The 17,563-nt window shown below is 34.0% G+C and overlaps 1 protein-coding gene across 2 annotated transcripts in view; it reads left to right on the plus strand.

Moving 5' to 3' along the window:
* The window catches only part of LOC6031035, a 260,819-nt gene that overhangs the window by 218,639 nt on the left and 24,617 nt on the right, over positions 1-17,563 (plus strand). For both annotated transcript variants that reach the window (XM_038261456.1, XM_001841835.2), the window contains exon 10: positions 8,054-8,212. In XM_038261456.1, coding sequence (XP_038117384.1) covers positions 8,054-8,212 — 159 coding nt within the window. The remainder of the gene's footprint in view (positions 1-8,053; positions 8,213-17,563) is intronic.

A 17,563-nucleotide genomic window follows, 5' to 3' on the forward strand; every position in this document is an offset into this window, starting at 1 on the left:
TTAAATTCATTATTTTGCCTTCTTCAATGAGGCTTAAAATAACTCATAACATTAATTTCTTATCTTCTTAATAAGACTTCCTAGATCCATTTTAACCAAAACCAATAGCTTGAATGGGAATTTCAAAAAAAATGTTTGGAGTAAGGCCAAATTTTAGATTTTTTTCCGGAAGGTGGTGTTAATTGCATAAAATTTTGTTAAAAGATTCTAATGTGCAATTTAATGTTAAACAATTTTGCTGAAAAGTGCAATTGGAGTTGATCTTTAAAAGTTATATACTATTTGAAAAATACGTTTTTGGATGAAAAGGTTTTTCTCGATTTCTAGATGTGCAATTAGCTGAAAACAATGCAAAATGCGTTGAAAATAATTTTAAGCATGTTTGAGATTGCTTAAAAATAAAGGAATTTATTTGGAAAATATGATTTACAGCACCTCAAAAAGTTTTTTATTCGTGAAAAAAAAAATAATTTCGTCAATACTTAGATATTTTGAAAACTAATGATTACAGATTTACTTAAGTTAGAATCGAGGGACATAAACTTCAAAAAATATTTGCAGCGTTCTAAAACAACCAAATTGAAGCTTTTTTTTAGTTTTGCAGGGCAAATCAATGCTATCTCTTAAGAAAATTCCAGAAAGGGCAACAAGTATTTAAAAAGAAAAGATTTTATGAAAAATAGTTAATTTTCAAATTCAAAATTTATAAAGATGTAATAAAACAAATTTTAAATTAAAAATTACCTAACCGTTATCATGATATAATCATTTTAAGGTTACGCAGTTTTTCATTTTTTTTATTAGGTGTCCATTAGCGTGGTTCACGTTTCTATGAAAAAGACAAAAGTTGTTATTTTGTCTTGCATCAACCGGAATTTCGTTCTTTTATGTCCCCAGAAGCACTCCTGAAAATTTGAGCCCATTTGGTAAGGTCTAGGAGCTCCAGTTTTAATTTGAAATTTATATGGGATTTTGATTTATTTTCCATGGGAAACTATCTTTTTTTACATTGTATTGGGTTTTTTTTTTTTAAATCGATGAAATGACTTGATTCTTATAGTAGGAGATAGGTTTTGAACTGGGGAACAACTTTGTAGAACATACCAACAAGCTAGTAAGTGACCCTTTAAAGATACAGATACTTTTAGATGGTGGCTTTTTTTTTTTTTGACCTATCTCCTACTATAAGAATCAAGTCATTTCATCGATTTATAAAAAAAATCCCAATACAATGTAAAAAAAGATAGTTTCCCATGGAAAATAAATCAAAATCCCATATAAATTTCAAATTAAAACTGGAGCTCGTAGACCTTACCAAATGGGCTCAAATTTTCAGGAGTGCTTCTGGGGACATAAAAGAACGAAATTCCGGTTGATGCAAGACAAAATAACAACTTTTGTCTTTTTCATAGAAACGTGAACCACGCTAGTGTCCATGTTTGCCCATTTTTGAGCCTCTAGTAGCTGAGATATGGCCAATAGCGTGGCTCACGGATATATGAAAAAGACAAAAGTGTTTAATTTCGGGTGCCTCAAAAGGAATTTACAAGCACTATAGCCCCAGAAGCTAGCCTGAAATTTTGAGCACATTTGGTTATTATTCCCAAGTAACATTTTAGGTTTTAAGTAGGCCATAAAAGCCTATTTAGGCCGTATGAGGGTTTCCAGAACCATGATAAAACCTGTAAGTTTAAAAATGTTACTAGGGTTCAGTTGTTCCACATAGCAAAAGATCCGATGGTTAAATTGCATGCAAAAGCATGCACATCCCCTTCGTCAAAAAATACACTTTATATTACACACTGCATATAACATTACCGTAGACACAAAAAAAAGTTGCGACCGACGGGATTCGAACCCAGCACTAACGGTTAGGACTGGCGCCTCAGCCCGCTCGGCCTTCAGACCGATAAAGAATGTAAATGATAAACGCATATATGAGCTTGTTATTTCGGTCTAGAAGGTTTCTGATACTGATGGGCTACATATTTTACGGTGTAAAATTACACAGAATTTCATAAAATATTGCAAAATTTATTTTACATCCAGGCCTTTTACACGCAGCTGGATTACTACTTTTTTAGCAGTGCACTCTTGATCTGAAGTTGTAATGAAATTTTTCACTTTTCAACTCTTCTTCAAAAAAGTTTTCCTATACCCTATGAATTTTTCTCAAATTAGAGGTTTCTTGTAGGTTTTGATCCGGGGATCAGCTTTGTAAAACATTACAAAGCGCTAGGAATTAACCCCGAAAATATACAGGTATATTTTTAGAGCACATTATATTTTTTCCATACACAGCAAATAAAGTAGTAATCCAGCTGCGTGTAAAAGGCCTGGGTGCAGGGTTGTTAAAATATCAAAATATCAGCTCTCAGCAACTACAATTATCTCGCCTGAATATTCATGCCCCAAATACAACTGCTCTTCTCTCTTCATTAAAACTCTCAGCGCCGAACATAGCCGAACACGTTTTCGTGTTTACCCACTCGCGAGTGACATTTTCCTTTTCTCTCTCATTCTCGCTTCCACGATCATCCTACCGCAACAGCGTTTAACCACAAAAGCTGCCACAAAACCAATTTTGCAAACGCAGTTTGAAGGGGCGTCATGCGTGGTCGGCTCCTAATCGCCATCTCGCGTTCTCTCATTGCAATTTTCGGAGAGATTGAGAGACTCAGCGGTGATAGCGCATAGTCGAGGAAAAGGGAAGGAGTGATAGAGGGAGAATGACATCGCTGGGAATCACGAGACACAAGAAGAGATCTCACAAGCTATAGTGACGGCCGCTATACTCTCGGATATTTTTGGTGCAGAGATAATCTATTGATAGCTTTTCTATCACTCTTTTGCAACACTGCCTGGGTGTAATATAAATGTTGCAATATTTTATGAAATTATGTGTAATATTACACCCTGAAATATGTAGCTCATCAGTATGGGAAACTTACTTGACCGAAATGTCAAGCTCATATATACTTTTATTCTTTCCGTTTTACATCGGTCTGATGGCTGAGCGGGTTAAGGCGCCAGTCCTTACTGTTGGAGCTGGGTTTGAATCCCGTCGGTTGCAACTTTTTTTTGTGTTTACAAAAATTTAACATGCAGAGTGTAATATTCAGTGTCTTTTTTGACGAAGGTGATGTGCATGCTTTTGCATGCGATTTTACCATCGGATTTTTTGCTGTGTACTTAAAAAATATCCAGTATCTTTTCGGGATCAACCTAGCGCTTTGCGATATTCTACAAAGTTGTTCCCTGGATCAAAACCTATAAGAAACCTAAGAATAAGGAAATTGGATTGGGTTTTGGAAAACTTTCACTAAGAAGAGGTTGAAGGAGAAAATTTTCCATAGTAAATTTTTAGAAGTTCCATACTAACTTCAGGTCAATGGTGGATGTACTAAACCTTAACCAAATGTGCCCAAAAATTCAGGCTAGCTTCTGGGGCCATATTGCTTCAAAATTCCGGTCGAGGCGTTCGAAATTGATCACTTTTGTCTTTTTCATATATCCGTGGCCATTCAAAGATAAAAATGGAACATCTTTTTCTGATTAGTTTGTCGGAAAATCGTTATTTTCACAGTCATGGTCATTTCAATAAAAAATTTCAATAAAATAAAATAACAAAAAATATTTTTCCACGATATTTTTTTTCCAGTGACGATGTTTTTTTTCAATCAGCATTTTTTTCCGAGTAAATGTATACAGTCCTCATCCACACCTAAAACATTGCCCAAGACATCAAATCGACCAAAAAACTCCCCAAAAATACAGATTTTAGAAATTTTAGAAACAATTTTTGTAGGGTGGACTGCCGAATTTGTATGGAAATCATAATAAACAAACTTATGATTCAAAGTGATTTCTTTCAGCAAAAAGTTGCTGTAAGTTTAAAAAATAAAGAAATTTAAATTACAAAGATGGTAAGTAACATACCCTAGTAACATTTTAGGTTTTAAGTAGGCCATAAAAGCCTATTTAGGCCGTATGAGAGTTTTCAAAACCATGATAAAACCTGTAAGTTTAAAAATGTTACTAGGGATACCTACACCCTGATTTTAAATCTAAAGAATCGTACCCTCAAAATTTTTTGTGGGCTCTGTGACGAAATTGAAAGAATAATGGTACCAACTCACACCATCAGAACAAATGTGTTCATTCGTTAATTGATCGTGAAACTTATTAAAGGTACACACAAATTTCATTCAATCATTTCATTCATTTAATCCAATTTCTAAAAATGAAACAGATGTTAAGCTCTATTCGAGTAGTGTACAAAATAATAAAATAAAGTAAACGCATTGAGCAATACATAGAATGGCTTTCATTTGAGAACTGTGCCCTTTATCAAAATTTCAATAAAGTACCCTTTACATCGAAAATTTTTTGCGACCGAGACTACGATTTTTTGAAAAAAAAAAAATCAATATTGGTTAAAAAAATAATAATAACTAGCTTAATGACCATTCTGTAGAATTCTGAAAAGTTGGCATTTGATGTTACCTAAATCATAACAAAAATAAATGAAATTATATTTTTTTGCAAATTAAGTTTTAGTGACAAAAAGTGAAATTAAAAATCTCTAATTTTTTACCGTGTATCATTTTGAAGTGTAGTACTTAACCATACCTATAACTTTGCCGAAGACACCAAATCGATCAACAAATTTCTTCAAAATAGACAGATTATTGAATTTGCATTTATCATTTTTGTATGGACAGCTGCCAAATTTGTATGGACAATAATAGTGACAAACTAATGATGCAAAATGGCTTCTTTGGGCAAACCGAAGGCACCAAAAAAGTATCAGCCAGATTGAACAAAAAAAAATACAATAAATCGAATGAAACAGCTCTACACAAGATGCGATTAAAAGCTGCATCATTATCAACTACCGAAAAATCGCAAGTTTCTCGAAAAAACTTTCGGGTGTTTGTAATCCATGCGATTAGCGATAAACCGGAAGGCGAGTGTCTGGCATTTCAATCCGACACCATCAGCAAAAATTGAAAAGTTTCCAATATTTCCCAAGCTTCCCTTTCAGTTTCTTACCCAGTTTATAGTGGACTCTGCTCGCTCGGAGTTGGTGTTGTTTTTTTGGCGTGAAAAACTTGAGTAACTCCAACTTTCTTAGTGGCGGGGCACATGGAGGGAAGCATTCTTTGGGTCACAATATTTGCGGGATTTTCCACCACTTTTCCCCGTCACTGGCCACCGAAAGTTTCGCTGCAGTATGCATGATTTATGAACGTGTTTGTTTCCCTTTCGAAAAGCTTGCAAAAAAGAACGGACAAAGTTAACTTTTCTTTTTTTTTGCGAGCTCGGCTGGCGACTTTTGTATGCACGAGCGGAGAAGAATTTGGACCTTTTTTCGGAGGGGAAAAACTTTGAAGCTTGGTTTTTCCGGTGGACGAGCTGCGTGGTGGCGCGGGACGAAATTAATGCAAGGACGAAAAGAAAAGCTTAAACAGCAGCAGCAGTCGCCACCACTTCCGGATTTGGGTTGTTTAAGAGGAAAGTTTTAACCTATAGACACGGATTTGTTGGGATGTAGTGGAGTCATTTATCAGATGGGATGTTTTGGAAGCTTAAAGTATACTTTAAATTCTTGAAATAGTTTCTTACTTTGTAAAAACGTTTTTTATGATTTTTATTCTAAGAAATAGAATCAAATAACAGCAAATTATAATTTGGCATCATTCAGTTGCAAAATTAACTTCATCTTATCTAATTTTCTTGAAAATCTCTTTTCCCTAGCCACGAAAATTTACATATCCCAATAAAAATCACAGCAAAACCAGCTACTCCCAAAAAGACAATTTTCGCTGTAACCCCCGAGTTCATAACCGAAACATGACAACGACCGACTAATTTAATCAGTGATATTTATTAACCCACACTCCTCGGCAGTGTCGTTGGCGTCTTTGGCAAGGTTCCATTCCGTTGCTTTGCCACACCTCAAGAAGGGGTTCATAAACTGTCAAAGTTTATACTCGCGAAATTTCGAAAATTCCCCCGCGGAACGTGTTTTTCGTGGAAATCAGGTGCACAGTTTCGTAGCGATGATACCACCAGTGATTACAGCTCATATGTGCTGATGTAATCTTGTGTGGTGAAATGCAATTTCTAGAATGGGCTTAACTTCAGCCTCTACTTGGGAAATTTAGCACAGCAAGTTTCATTTTTCAGTTGAGCGAAACAAATTTATTGCTCTTTCTGAACTTTAACAAACTTCAATAGAAACCTCAATCGCCAAAGCTTTATTATGTTTCGGTGGTTTTCCATATATTTTCCACCTTTTCCACCAAGCTGACTTGAACTGACCGGTAAACTCGACATGTAAATTCCTTCCCGCCAGCTCTTTTTTTTGTGAAGTACCTTTCTGAACAACTTGTAATAGTGATATAGCGCAAATTTTTTTTTTTCATTTACCTTTTGCCAGACTTACCTAACATCCTCTCGAACAAGATTAACTGCAAACGAGGTTGGTTCGTTGTGAGGCGGAAGAAAAAAAAGCCAAACTGGACGTTGGTAGAAATTTAATTTTCACTCCATCTTTCTGCTGACCTTTCGCCCGGTCTAAAAAAATTCCTTTGAAGAAAAAAAGGACAAATCTCTGGCTTTCAATTTGCTGGAATTTTATGATCAAAATTTCTTACCGAACAAATTAAAAAAATCCTATTTTGTCCTTTCATTTTTTTCAAAATGTCAAGACGAGAAAATTTAAAAACAGAAAGACTTTTTTAAATAAAGAGAAATTCATTCGAAGCCATGCCTTCTAGTCAAAGATGATACAAGAAGGGCTTTAAAAATCAAAAAAAAAGCATAAAAAAACACAAAAAACTCAATAAAATACGAAATGACCAAACTTTTTTTTGATTAAAAGATTCAAAATGAGCAAAATGACTAAATCAGTCAAAATGACCAAAATGACCAAAATGGTTAAACAGACCAAAATGACCAAAATGAACCAAATGAAAATGAATGACCAAAATGGCCAAAATGACCAAAATGACACAAATGACCAAAATGATCAAAATGACCAAAATGACCAAAATGACCAAAATGACCAAAATGACCAAAATTACCAAAATTACCAAAATTACCAAAATGATCAAAATGACCCAAATGACCAAAATGACCAAAATGACCAAAATGACCAAAATGACCAAAATGACCAAAATGACCAAAATGACCAAAATGACCAAAATGACCAAAATGACCAAAATGACCAAAATGACCAAAATGACCAAAATGACCAAAATGTCCAAAATGACCAAAATGATCAAAATGACCAAAATGACCAAAATGACCAAAATGACCAAAATGACCAAAATGACCAAAATGTCCAAAATGAACAAAATGATCAAAATGACCAATCTAATCAAAATGACCAAAATGACTAAAAGGATCAAAATGATCAAAATGACCAAAATGACCAAAATGACTAAAATGATCAAAATTATCAAGATGACCAAAATAACCAAAATCACCAAAATAACAAAAATTACCAAAATTATCAAAATGGCCAAAATGACCAAAATGACCAGAATGACCAAAATGATCAAAATATTAAAAATGATCAAAATGACCAGAATGATCAAAATGACCCAAATTACTCAAATTATCTAAATGACTAAAATGACCAGAATGACCAAAATGATCAAAATGACCAAAATGACCAAAATGACCAAAATGACCAAAATGACCAAAATGACCAAAATGACCAAAATGACCAAAATGACCAAAATGACCAAAATGACCAAAATGACCCAAATGACCAAAATGAACAAAATGATCAAAATGACCAAAATGATCAAAATGACCAAAATAACAAAAATGACGTAGAATCAACGAAAAAGTTTATGTTCCAATAAAAAAAATTGAGAAATGCTACAGTTTAATGGTTTGAATTATAAAAACTGATTATAGAATAACTACATCCGTTTCATCTCATTTTATATTTCAGTGAAATTGTAGGAAATATTGATTTCAAAACATTTTTTCCTCACAACATAACTCTTGTTTTGCTTCCCCTCTCTCGTTACAGGTCAATTGCCAGCATGAACAAAACGTCCCGGGCGGTCCGGGCGTGGTCCGACTGCACCGGCGAGCGTGACCATCTGATCTTCTACGACGGCAGCAGCACCAACGATCCGGTGCTGGCCAAGTACTGCGGCGGTGACTGGCTGCCGAGAGTTGTCTCGAGGTGAGTGTGGGGCTTAAGTTGATTGATGATTGATAAGGTTTTTAGTGGTTTTCGAATTTTGATATTTTGAATAGAACACTTGAGGAACTTAACGTTTCCTCAAGTTTTAAATTAAAGTTTTTTGTAGACAAATTGGATTTTGAGTTGAACTTTGGTCAGAATTTTCAATCAATTAACTGATTCTACCAGAATATGCAACAACCTTAGGTTCACAAAGTATAAATTAAACATTCAATGTTAAATAATTTCCACTTAAACATTAAGTAAAAGAAACGGTTTCACCATCATGAAGTTTTCTATCCTTCCAGAGCTGTGAGCTTTCAAGGCACGTGGTAAACTTTTCCCAAGCTCATGTAACACATGTGCACTTGCACTTCATCCTTCCCTCCCCCTCCCACATCTCATCTTCCCCATAACTTTATCCGGGAAAGCAATCGGGATTGGCTCATAAAAGTTGATCCTTTTGTGAAAGCGGCTAGATTCCGGGTCGGATAAGATCTTATTAGTGCAAGAGTTAACGCACTACCCGAACCTGCTGCAGCAGCCAAACCTCCGTGAAAACCACCACACGTTGAGCAACGCAAATCTGGTTCGTTGATGCGGATTTTCCTCTGACAAGACTTTTCCTTCTTCCCGCTCGTCTTCTGGACTGTTCGTTGTGTGCGCTGAATGCCGAGGGAAAAGTTTGCTCAAGAATTGCATAAAGAATGGCGCACAAATTAAATTAATTATAATTTTCACACGGCGAACAATGAACAAGAAATTTTATTCCTTTTAAGTGGGGGTAAAAATTCCATCGTCACAGAGAGAGAGATTTGTTTAAATTAGAAAAAAATATGTGTTCTGCCTGTTGAAAAAGTTAGTTTTTACCTATTTTGATAAAATCATTTCGGAAAACAGTTAAAAACATGACAATTTTTGCAAACTAAACCGATGAGGATTCTGTTACAGAGCAATTCCAGCCCAAAACAGGAATTTTTTAGGTACTTTTTTCTCGACCCTCTCCGATGTCAATGAAACTTTGTAGACATGTTATCCTACGCTTATTTAAGCCATTTTTGTGTAAATGGAGCCAGTTACCCTCAATAATGACATTTGAGAAGGGCGTAAGTGTTTTAAAAATTTTTGTATCTCGTAATTTAAATATTGCTGTATCTCGAAGCCGTTGTATCGTATCAAAAAGTGGTCAATGACAAACTTGTAGGAAATTTGACGAGCTTTCCGTAAAAAATACACTGAAAGAAAAAAACTCTCCTCTTTTATGAGATTTTTTGATGTTTAAGTTGAAAAGTCAAATTTGAAGGTGAATTCACGATTTTTTTTCGTTCAAAATTTTTGTGAAAATAGCCTAAGATGTTACAAAAAGACTCACGAAAAATGTAGGATGGAGCAACTCACCTAAAAAAATACAAAAATCATTTACTGAAACTGTTTTTTCAAAAGTGCTCTAAACATCAAAATTTTCAAAAACCGAACACGAGAGTCGATTCTCCAGACAATTTTACATAAAAGTCTCCATATTGACAAGTCCAATCCCTGTGAAGTTACAGCGGTTTTAAAAATAAAAATGTTGAAAAATTAGGTTTTTGATGGTATTTGGCAATTTCTATATGACAGACTTGATTTTTCAGTCTCGAAAATATTTTTACCGGGAAGCTCGTCCAATTTCCCATAAGTTTGTCTTTGGCCACATTTAATTTACTATACAGGTTACTATAACCTACACTGAAAAAATATTATGTTTTCAGTTATGAGCTTATGAGATTTAATTAGCTTATATCTGTAAACCAATGCATCCAATTGAAATGTGGTCAAAGACAAACTTCTGGGAAATTGGACGAGCTTTCCAGTAAAAATATTTTCGAGAATGAAAAATCAAGTCTGTCTTATAGAAATTGCCAAAAACCATGAAAAAAAAAACAATTTTTTTCAACATTTTTATTTTTAAAACCGATGTAACTTCACAGGGATTGGACTTGTCAATATGGAGACTTTTATGTAAAATTGTCTGGAGAATCGACTCTCGTGTTCGGTTTTTGAAAATTTTGATGTTTAGAGCACTTTTGAAAAAACAGTTTCAGTAAATGATTTTTGTATTTTTTAAGGTGAGTTGCTCCATCCTACATTTTTCGTGAGTCTTTTTGTAACATCTTAGGCTATTTTCACTAAAATTTTGAGCGAAAAAAAAAATCGTGGGCTCACCTTCAAAGTTGACTTTTTAACTTAAAAATCAAAAAATCTCATAAAATTGGCGTGTTTTTTTCTTTCAGTGTATTTTTTTCGAAAAGCCCGTCAAATTTCCTACAAGTTTGTTTTCACCCACTTTTTGATACGATGCCACGGCTTCGAGATACAGCAATTTGTAAATTACGAAATACAAAAATATTTAAAACACTTACGCTTTTCTCAAATGTCAAATGTCATTATATACATAAAAATGGCTTATATATGCCTAGGATAACATGTCTTCAAAGTTTTATTGAAATCGGAGAGGGTCGGGTACAACCGATTCCCTATTTGACATGGAATTGCTCAATATTAGAAAATGCAAATTAATAAGATTAAACAAATATCGTTTCTCATATATATTCAAATTGAAATTTTTTTTTATTTTTTTTTCATAAGCATATTTTTTTTTAAAAATCGAAGAAAAACGAATTGAAAACTACTCCATCTACATTTTCTTACACTTTAAAAATTTTTGTGTGTTAAATTTTTTTGTTTTAAACCTTTACAACCCAACTCGGCCTTTAAACGGGCTTCGATTTTAAAAATCGGCAAAAATCAATTTTTCAACCAATTTTTGATCTTTTGCTTTGGATTTTCATATATTTTCAGTAAAACGAAGAATTCAGTAATTTTTCAGATGTCCTTAACTATGCCTATACGCATTTTTCTACAATTTAAATGATAATGATGCCATTTTATAGCAGAAAATGTGAAAAACAAGCAAAAAATAAAAAAGTAGCTTTAAAACATGAAAAAATTAAATAGGCAAAATGTAATTATAGGAGGTGGTAGAGTAGGCCAAATACTACCAAAAACAAACGTAAACTTAACAAAATAAATGCAAATTAAAATACTAAAAATGAGACAAGAAAAACATAAAACAAGAGAAGTAACGTTTTTCATAGAACAAATGTTGCTCAAAATGACCTCCGGAACAAGGGAAAAAAAATCGTAAAAAATTGGGCAGTAGAGGGTTAATATTTTTTTGCAATTCCACTGTGAAACTGTCAACTTTTCCTGCCCTTCTGGAGAAACGAAATGGCCTGCTTTTCCCTACCAAAAATAACAGAATGGAAAACTAATACCTTTCAATAACAGTGCTGAAAAGTTCTACTTTTCAGCACTGAAATGGATGCTGAAAAGTTGAACTTTTCAGCACTAGTATCGAAAAGTAACATTTTTCAATATTGTTTTGTTTTGAACGATGAATTCACTAAACACATGAATGTTTGACATAAAATTCCATTAAATAAGCGTTTTTCGGAATTGCAAAAAATGTTGTAAGCAACTCGTTGCAAAACTTGATTTTTTCAGCACTCGTCGTATTTATCCAACTCGGTAAACCTCGTTGGATAAATGTACAACTCGTGCTGAAAAAATCTTCTTTTTGCAACTTGTTGCATAAACTACTATTTTCCATAAGCCCGAGATGGTAGCTGTTGTTTTGCAACCATAAATTTTGGATTGAAATCCATTTTACAAATAAATAAAATAACTTTTGTCGTGTTGCTGTGCTCCTTGATTCAAATATAATTTTTGAGTTCCTTTTTGTTTGAGAAGTTATTTGAAAACATATTTTCAAGTTTCTGGATTTTTTTTTCTACATTTTCAATTTTTTGACATTGTTGATTCAATCTTTGGTTGCGGAAATGTGGCACTGCTGAGAATAAAAAAAATAGGAAAATTCTTTTGCTGAGTGTTTTCCATTTTGCCCTTATTTTCTCAAATTTAGAATTCTGGAAGAAAAATGTTAATGAGTCATTTTGACCGATTGAATATCGGTACTTTTAGAATATATGTTCAAGGTATTTTTGAAACTCTACAAAAAATAATGCTCAATTGCTAAAAAGTTGGCGCATTTGGAACACTAAATCATATCGAAAAACGAAAAAAGGCAGGGAATCAGAGAACTGCTATAGAATAGTTTTATTTTTTTTTTCTTTTCAATTTCAATCCTCCAATTCAGATACGAGTGGCATTTTTTTATTTAGGGCATCTCCACCGCAGGGACCTAATTGCGTTGCAAAGCTAATTTGGCACCCGCGTCAAGCCCACCGCGGTACTTGTGCGAGAGCTAATTTAGGTTCGAGTTCATCCGTGTTCATCCGAATCTAAACAAAACTCAGGTTAGCTCCGGGATCTACCGGGATCAAATCGTCTGACGGATGGTTTTTTCAAGAAAAAAAATGTAATTAGGTCAATGTGAGTTTATAAACAAAGAGTTTATCCTGCTCACGTCAGTAAATGTTTACATTAGGAGTGATGATTGATTTTTCGATTTCAATTCTTCGAGTTTGGAGATATTTTCCCTCCTGTGCTGCAAGTTTACGCATGAAAAATGACTTTTGGCCACCTTTTGGCAATCTGGGGTGATGCAGTTTAGTTTTTGAGGTCAGATTGGGGCTGCGTTTGATTAATTTTGGTCAACGCATTGTCGATCAACTGCTGGACATGCAAGAGACAAGTCATTTGTTTTGAATAAAAAGCCAAATTCAAGCAAAACATTTTAAATAATCCAATACGGATTCGAAACCATGCAATCCTGATCTTAAATTCTGAAATTCTTAAATACTGAAATTCGTAAATTCTTAAATTCTTAAATTCTTAAATTCTTACATTTTTAAATTCTTTAATTCTTTAATTCTTAAATTCTTAAATTCCCCGATTTTTAAATTCTTAATTTCTTAAATTTTCAAATTCCTGGTTTTGAATTCATTTTTTTGTATTTTTGATAAAAATAGTGTTTTTTTCGTAAATTTTTATTTTCGAATTTCTAAATTCCAGAGTTTTAAGCTTTTGGAATTTCGACTTGTAACTTCTGTTTTTTTGTTTTATAAATTTTTGAGCTCTTTCTTTACTATTAATTAATTAATTAATTAATTACTTTAATATTAAAATTATTATTCAATTCTGCATATTTTTAATTTTGAATTTCCAAATTTGAGATTTTTTATTATTGAGTTTTTCAGTCAGAAAATAGATATTTGTATGATAATTGTCAAGTTTTTTTCACTCTGGTTAACTTCATTTCGATCCCGTCCGTGTGGATCAATTGGACAGCACACTGGACACACAATCCAGAGGTTGCTGGTTGGTACTAGCAATAGTGGCTGACATGTCTGCCGACAGCTATAAAGACAACTTCTTTTTTTACTCCATTTCGACCATAAAATTATATCTGTCCTTTTAATTTCAAAATTCTGCCTTTGAGATTCGGCGGGGATTTTCAATATTATTATATCCTGTACATTATCATTATCATTACGTTTGTCATTATCAATACGTTTGTGATTTTCAGTCGCATTCAAAAAGGAAAATTCCAATTCTTCGATTCTTATTGCAAACAAGCACCGTGCGAAGAAACGTCAAACGCCACTTTTCGTTTTTGTTACTTTTTAGTTGCGTACCATTTAAGAAAAATTTTTTCGTTGCCCTTTCCCTGACCATTTTTTACATGGAGTTTTGCGTTCCTTCCAATCTGCGTATCAGCCTTTACGGTACTACTATTCAAAATATTTTTAAATCAAATGAAAAAAAAAACAACAACAAAAAATGTATTCGTATTTTTATTTTACTCCCTACCCTATATTTAAATTTTAATAAATAATTTAAAAATGTTCAAATCGGTTCAGTTATTTTATAAATTTTGAACATTCATGTTTAAATTTTTTTTATGGTTTGCTTATATTAAACAGGTGGCTGATTATTTTTTATTTAAAAATACCAAAATAAACATAAATTCCACAATTTTTCAATTGAATAAAGTCGTTTTGAACCAAATAACTCATTTCTTTAATATTTATTAAAATTTGATAATCAAAATAAATGCATCTTCAACCAAAACGAATACAAATAATTCTAAAAATCGTTGAAAAAATTAGCCACCGGCAGCTCGGGGACTTCTCGAGCACCTATCTTGGCTACTCAACGGATCCCCGATGAACTTTTTCTTCGGTGAATGAACTCGAAGGCTAATTTAGCTTTAGTTTTGCTACCCGCGGTGCGAATGTTGGGGTGCAAATATGTCGGGAGCTAATCGGATGAACTCTTTTAAAAAATTGAAAATGATATTTCATAGATGTAAGCAAACAATAAGGACATATAATGCAATTGGAAGCATGTTCTATCATACTAGAACATAGTTTCATTGATTTTGGTCAACAAAACGGCTAAAATTGGAAAATGAATAAATTAGATCCCCGCGGTGGGCTTGATTCAGTAGCCAAATTAGCTCCCAGCGGTGCGGAAACGTGTATTAGCTACAGAGCAAAGCTAAAACTGGGGATCCAACCGATAGGTTTGCCACGCAATTAGATCTCTGCGGTGGAGATGCCCTTACAGTGGATAAACGCAAATTGAAACTTAAAAAAAAAATGTTTTAAATGTTTGTTTACCTAACATTTTGATCTGAAATGGGGTTTCAAAAAATATTTTGTTTTATCTATGATTAATTAAAATTTTAGCCCACCCTGGTCCAACCATCTGAGGGCGGGGTTTTCTTTTTTATAATAACTTCAACTCTGCATTATCATGGAAAGCGAATTTCAATTGCGTGGGCAAAACTTCACCACCGACCAGCCATTTGCTGCTGTGGTCGTTTTTGCGCTCCCTTCTGTCAGCCAACATGAAAAATGGAACAAGAACGGCAATTGTTGGCTGCGAAACTAGCCATAATTTGTGGGAAACTATATTTTATACAGTTTTTTTGCTCATGGCCGTTGTGTTTCACTGAAAAAAAAAACTTTGAATTCATCTCTAATGAGCGCGCTTTTCGTTGGAAAAAGGCTTCACTTCTAGAGCATGAAAGTGGCAACTTTAACAGACCACCACGCGGCTCCATGAGGGGTTTCCAAGAAGGAAAAGTCACCGAAAACTTTTCGGCACTCAGATTGATTTCGTTGCGATGACGAGAGTCTTTCAGGGAAGCCTCCAAATCACTTCAATCATTTTCACCAAAAAAAAAGACCATCTCAGACAGAGACGCTCGCCGAAAACAGAGTTTTGAGACGAAACTTTTCAACTGGCTCGTTCCAAGTAATAACTTCTTTGGAAAGTTTCAAATGTAGCTTCTTATTTTGGTTTCTTGAAGCGTTATTTTACAGAACCATGAGAAAATTGCGCTTTTTTTGGTAAAGATGTTTAAAACGAAATTGTTTTAGAATAATTAATTAGGTTTTAATTTGACAAAAAATAGAAATATAGAATTTTGACCATTTTTAGTCTTAAAATTTCCCACCTTGCCACTTGGCCCGTGCTCTGAGAAACGGGCAGCATAATTGAAAACTATGGCGGCGCGAAAATAACGCATTCGACCGGAAACGAAACTTGGCAGACGGCTGAGGCTGAGCTTTCCAGTGGGGGTGGGTGTGGAACTGGCTTTTTAAGCATCTGCCCGGGCGGAAAAAAGCCGCATGTGATTGCGGTGGGAGGCCAGCTTTTCCAGACGCAGCATCTCTTCCAGCTAGTTGCTACTTTGCTGTGTATATTATCTATAAAGGAAAATGATAAAGTTATCTCATTATAAGCAAAATTGGAAAAGTTTCCACGGCCTGGGTTTTTTTTTCGAGCAGTTTGAATCAGTTTTCCCAACGTATGTTGAAACATGTCTGCGGGAAGGAAGCTTGTCTGAGCAAGTGAGCTCTTGTCAACAAAATGATGCTTCGGGGGAAGATGCCTGTTTGGCAAGTTGTTTTTCCTCGAACGCTACTTGTTACAACTACTTGTGCAGGCCGCAGAAAAGTTTGATCTTGAATCGACAATACGATGAAATGTTGTGCCTATGTAAACTTGTTTCATAATTTATTGACAACGTTGAAAACATCTTGAATGGTAAAACAAATAAATCTCGGTTGAAGATAAAATCTAAGCAATAATAATGAAATATAACTCAAGAAACACATTGATTTGATTTTTGTTAGCCAGTGATTTTTTTGTAGTTTTACCCCCCAATTTTTAACCATTAGTTTTTTTTTCAAAATTATCAAAATTACTTTTAAATTCTAGTTCTAGAAAACAGGATTTCAAATTGAGTGGGGAAAGGAAAGGGTGGTAGATATAATATCAGATTTAAATTTATTGTTTTTAATTAAAATAAAAAAAAACATGAAAAATTTAAGTTGGCTTTAAGATAAAACCACTAACATATCCTGTCATTCTTAAACAATGAAAAAACCATTTTTTTCTACAAAAATAAAACAGAATCGAAAAGAAACACTTTTCAAAACAAATGCTGAAAAGTTCTACTATTCAGCACTTTAATGGATGCTGAAAAAGTAGTTCATGCAACAAGTTGCAAAAAGAATATTTTTTCAGCACGAGTCGTACGTACAACAAGTTTCAACAATACAAATACGACGAATGCTGAAAAAACAACGTTTGCAACGAGTTTCATACACCATTTTTTGCAATTCCGATCAACACCTTTTGAGTGGAGTTATATGTCAAAGGCCGAAGCCGAGCCACGTAGCCCAGTGGTAACGCTTCCGCCTCGTAAGCGGTAGATCGGGGTTCAAATCCCGGCTCGGATCAACACAACTGGCGATCTTTTCCCTTCGTCACAAACTGGACCTTATCACGACACCTTAGGAAGACAACCTATGGAATGTTAACATTAACCTTAACATGTTCACATTAAGTTGATTAATAAACTGTCACTGAATCCGCTTTGTAAATGCCGGCCCCGATACTCTTCACGGGTGTTCCCCTCAGGAACAGGGAAAGATTTACTTATATGTCAAATATTCATGTATTTTGTCAAAAAAAAAGTGACGAAAACTATAACTTTTCGATACAAGTTTGTTTGCCTTTGTTTTAAAAAAGTGTCACTATTCGATTTTGTTAGTTTTGGTTCAGAAATGTAGGCTTTTCAAGATTTACAGGAAAAGTAAGAAGTTTTAGGTCGGATTTGCAAAAAGTTAGATTTAACCGATGAATTGACTTTTGACTTATAATTCCAATAGGTGTTTTACGAAATACCAAAATGTGTTGTATAGAACTCGTTGCAAAATTGGATTTTTTCAGTACTCCCTGAATGAATGACTCGTGCGGAAAAAATCGTCTTTTTGTAACTTGTTGCATAATAGTAGATTATGGAACAAGTTGCAAAAAGAGGATTTTTTCAGC

The sequence above is a fragment of the Culex quinquefasciatus genome, chromosome 3 (assembly GCF_015732765.1).
Source record: "Culex quinquefasciatus strain JHB chromosome 3, VPISU_Cqui_1.0_pri_paternal, whole genome shotgun sequence".
Taxonomy (NCBI): Eukaryota; Metazoa; Arthropoda; class Insecta; order Diptera; family Culicidae; genus Culex; species Culex quinquefasciatus.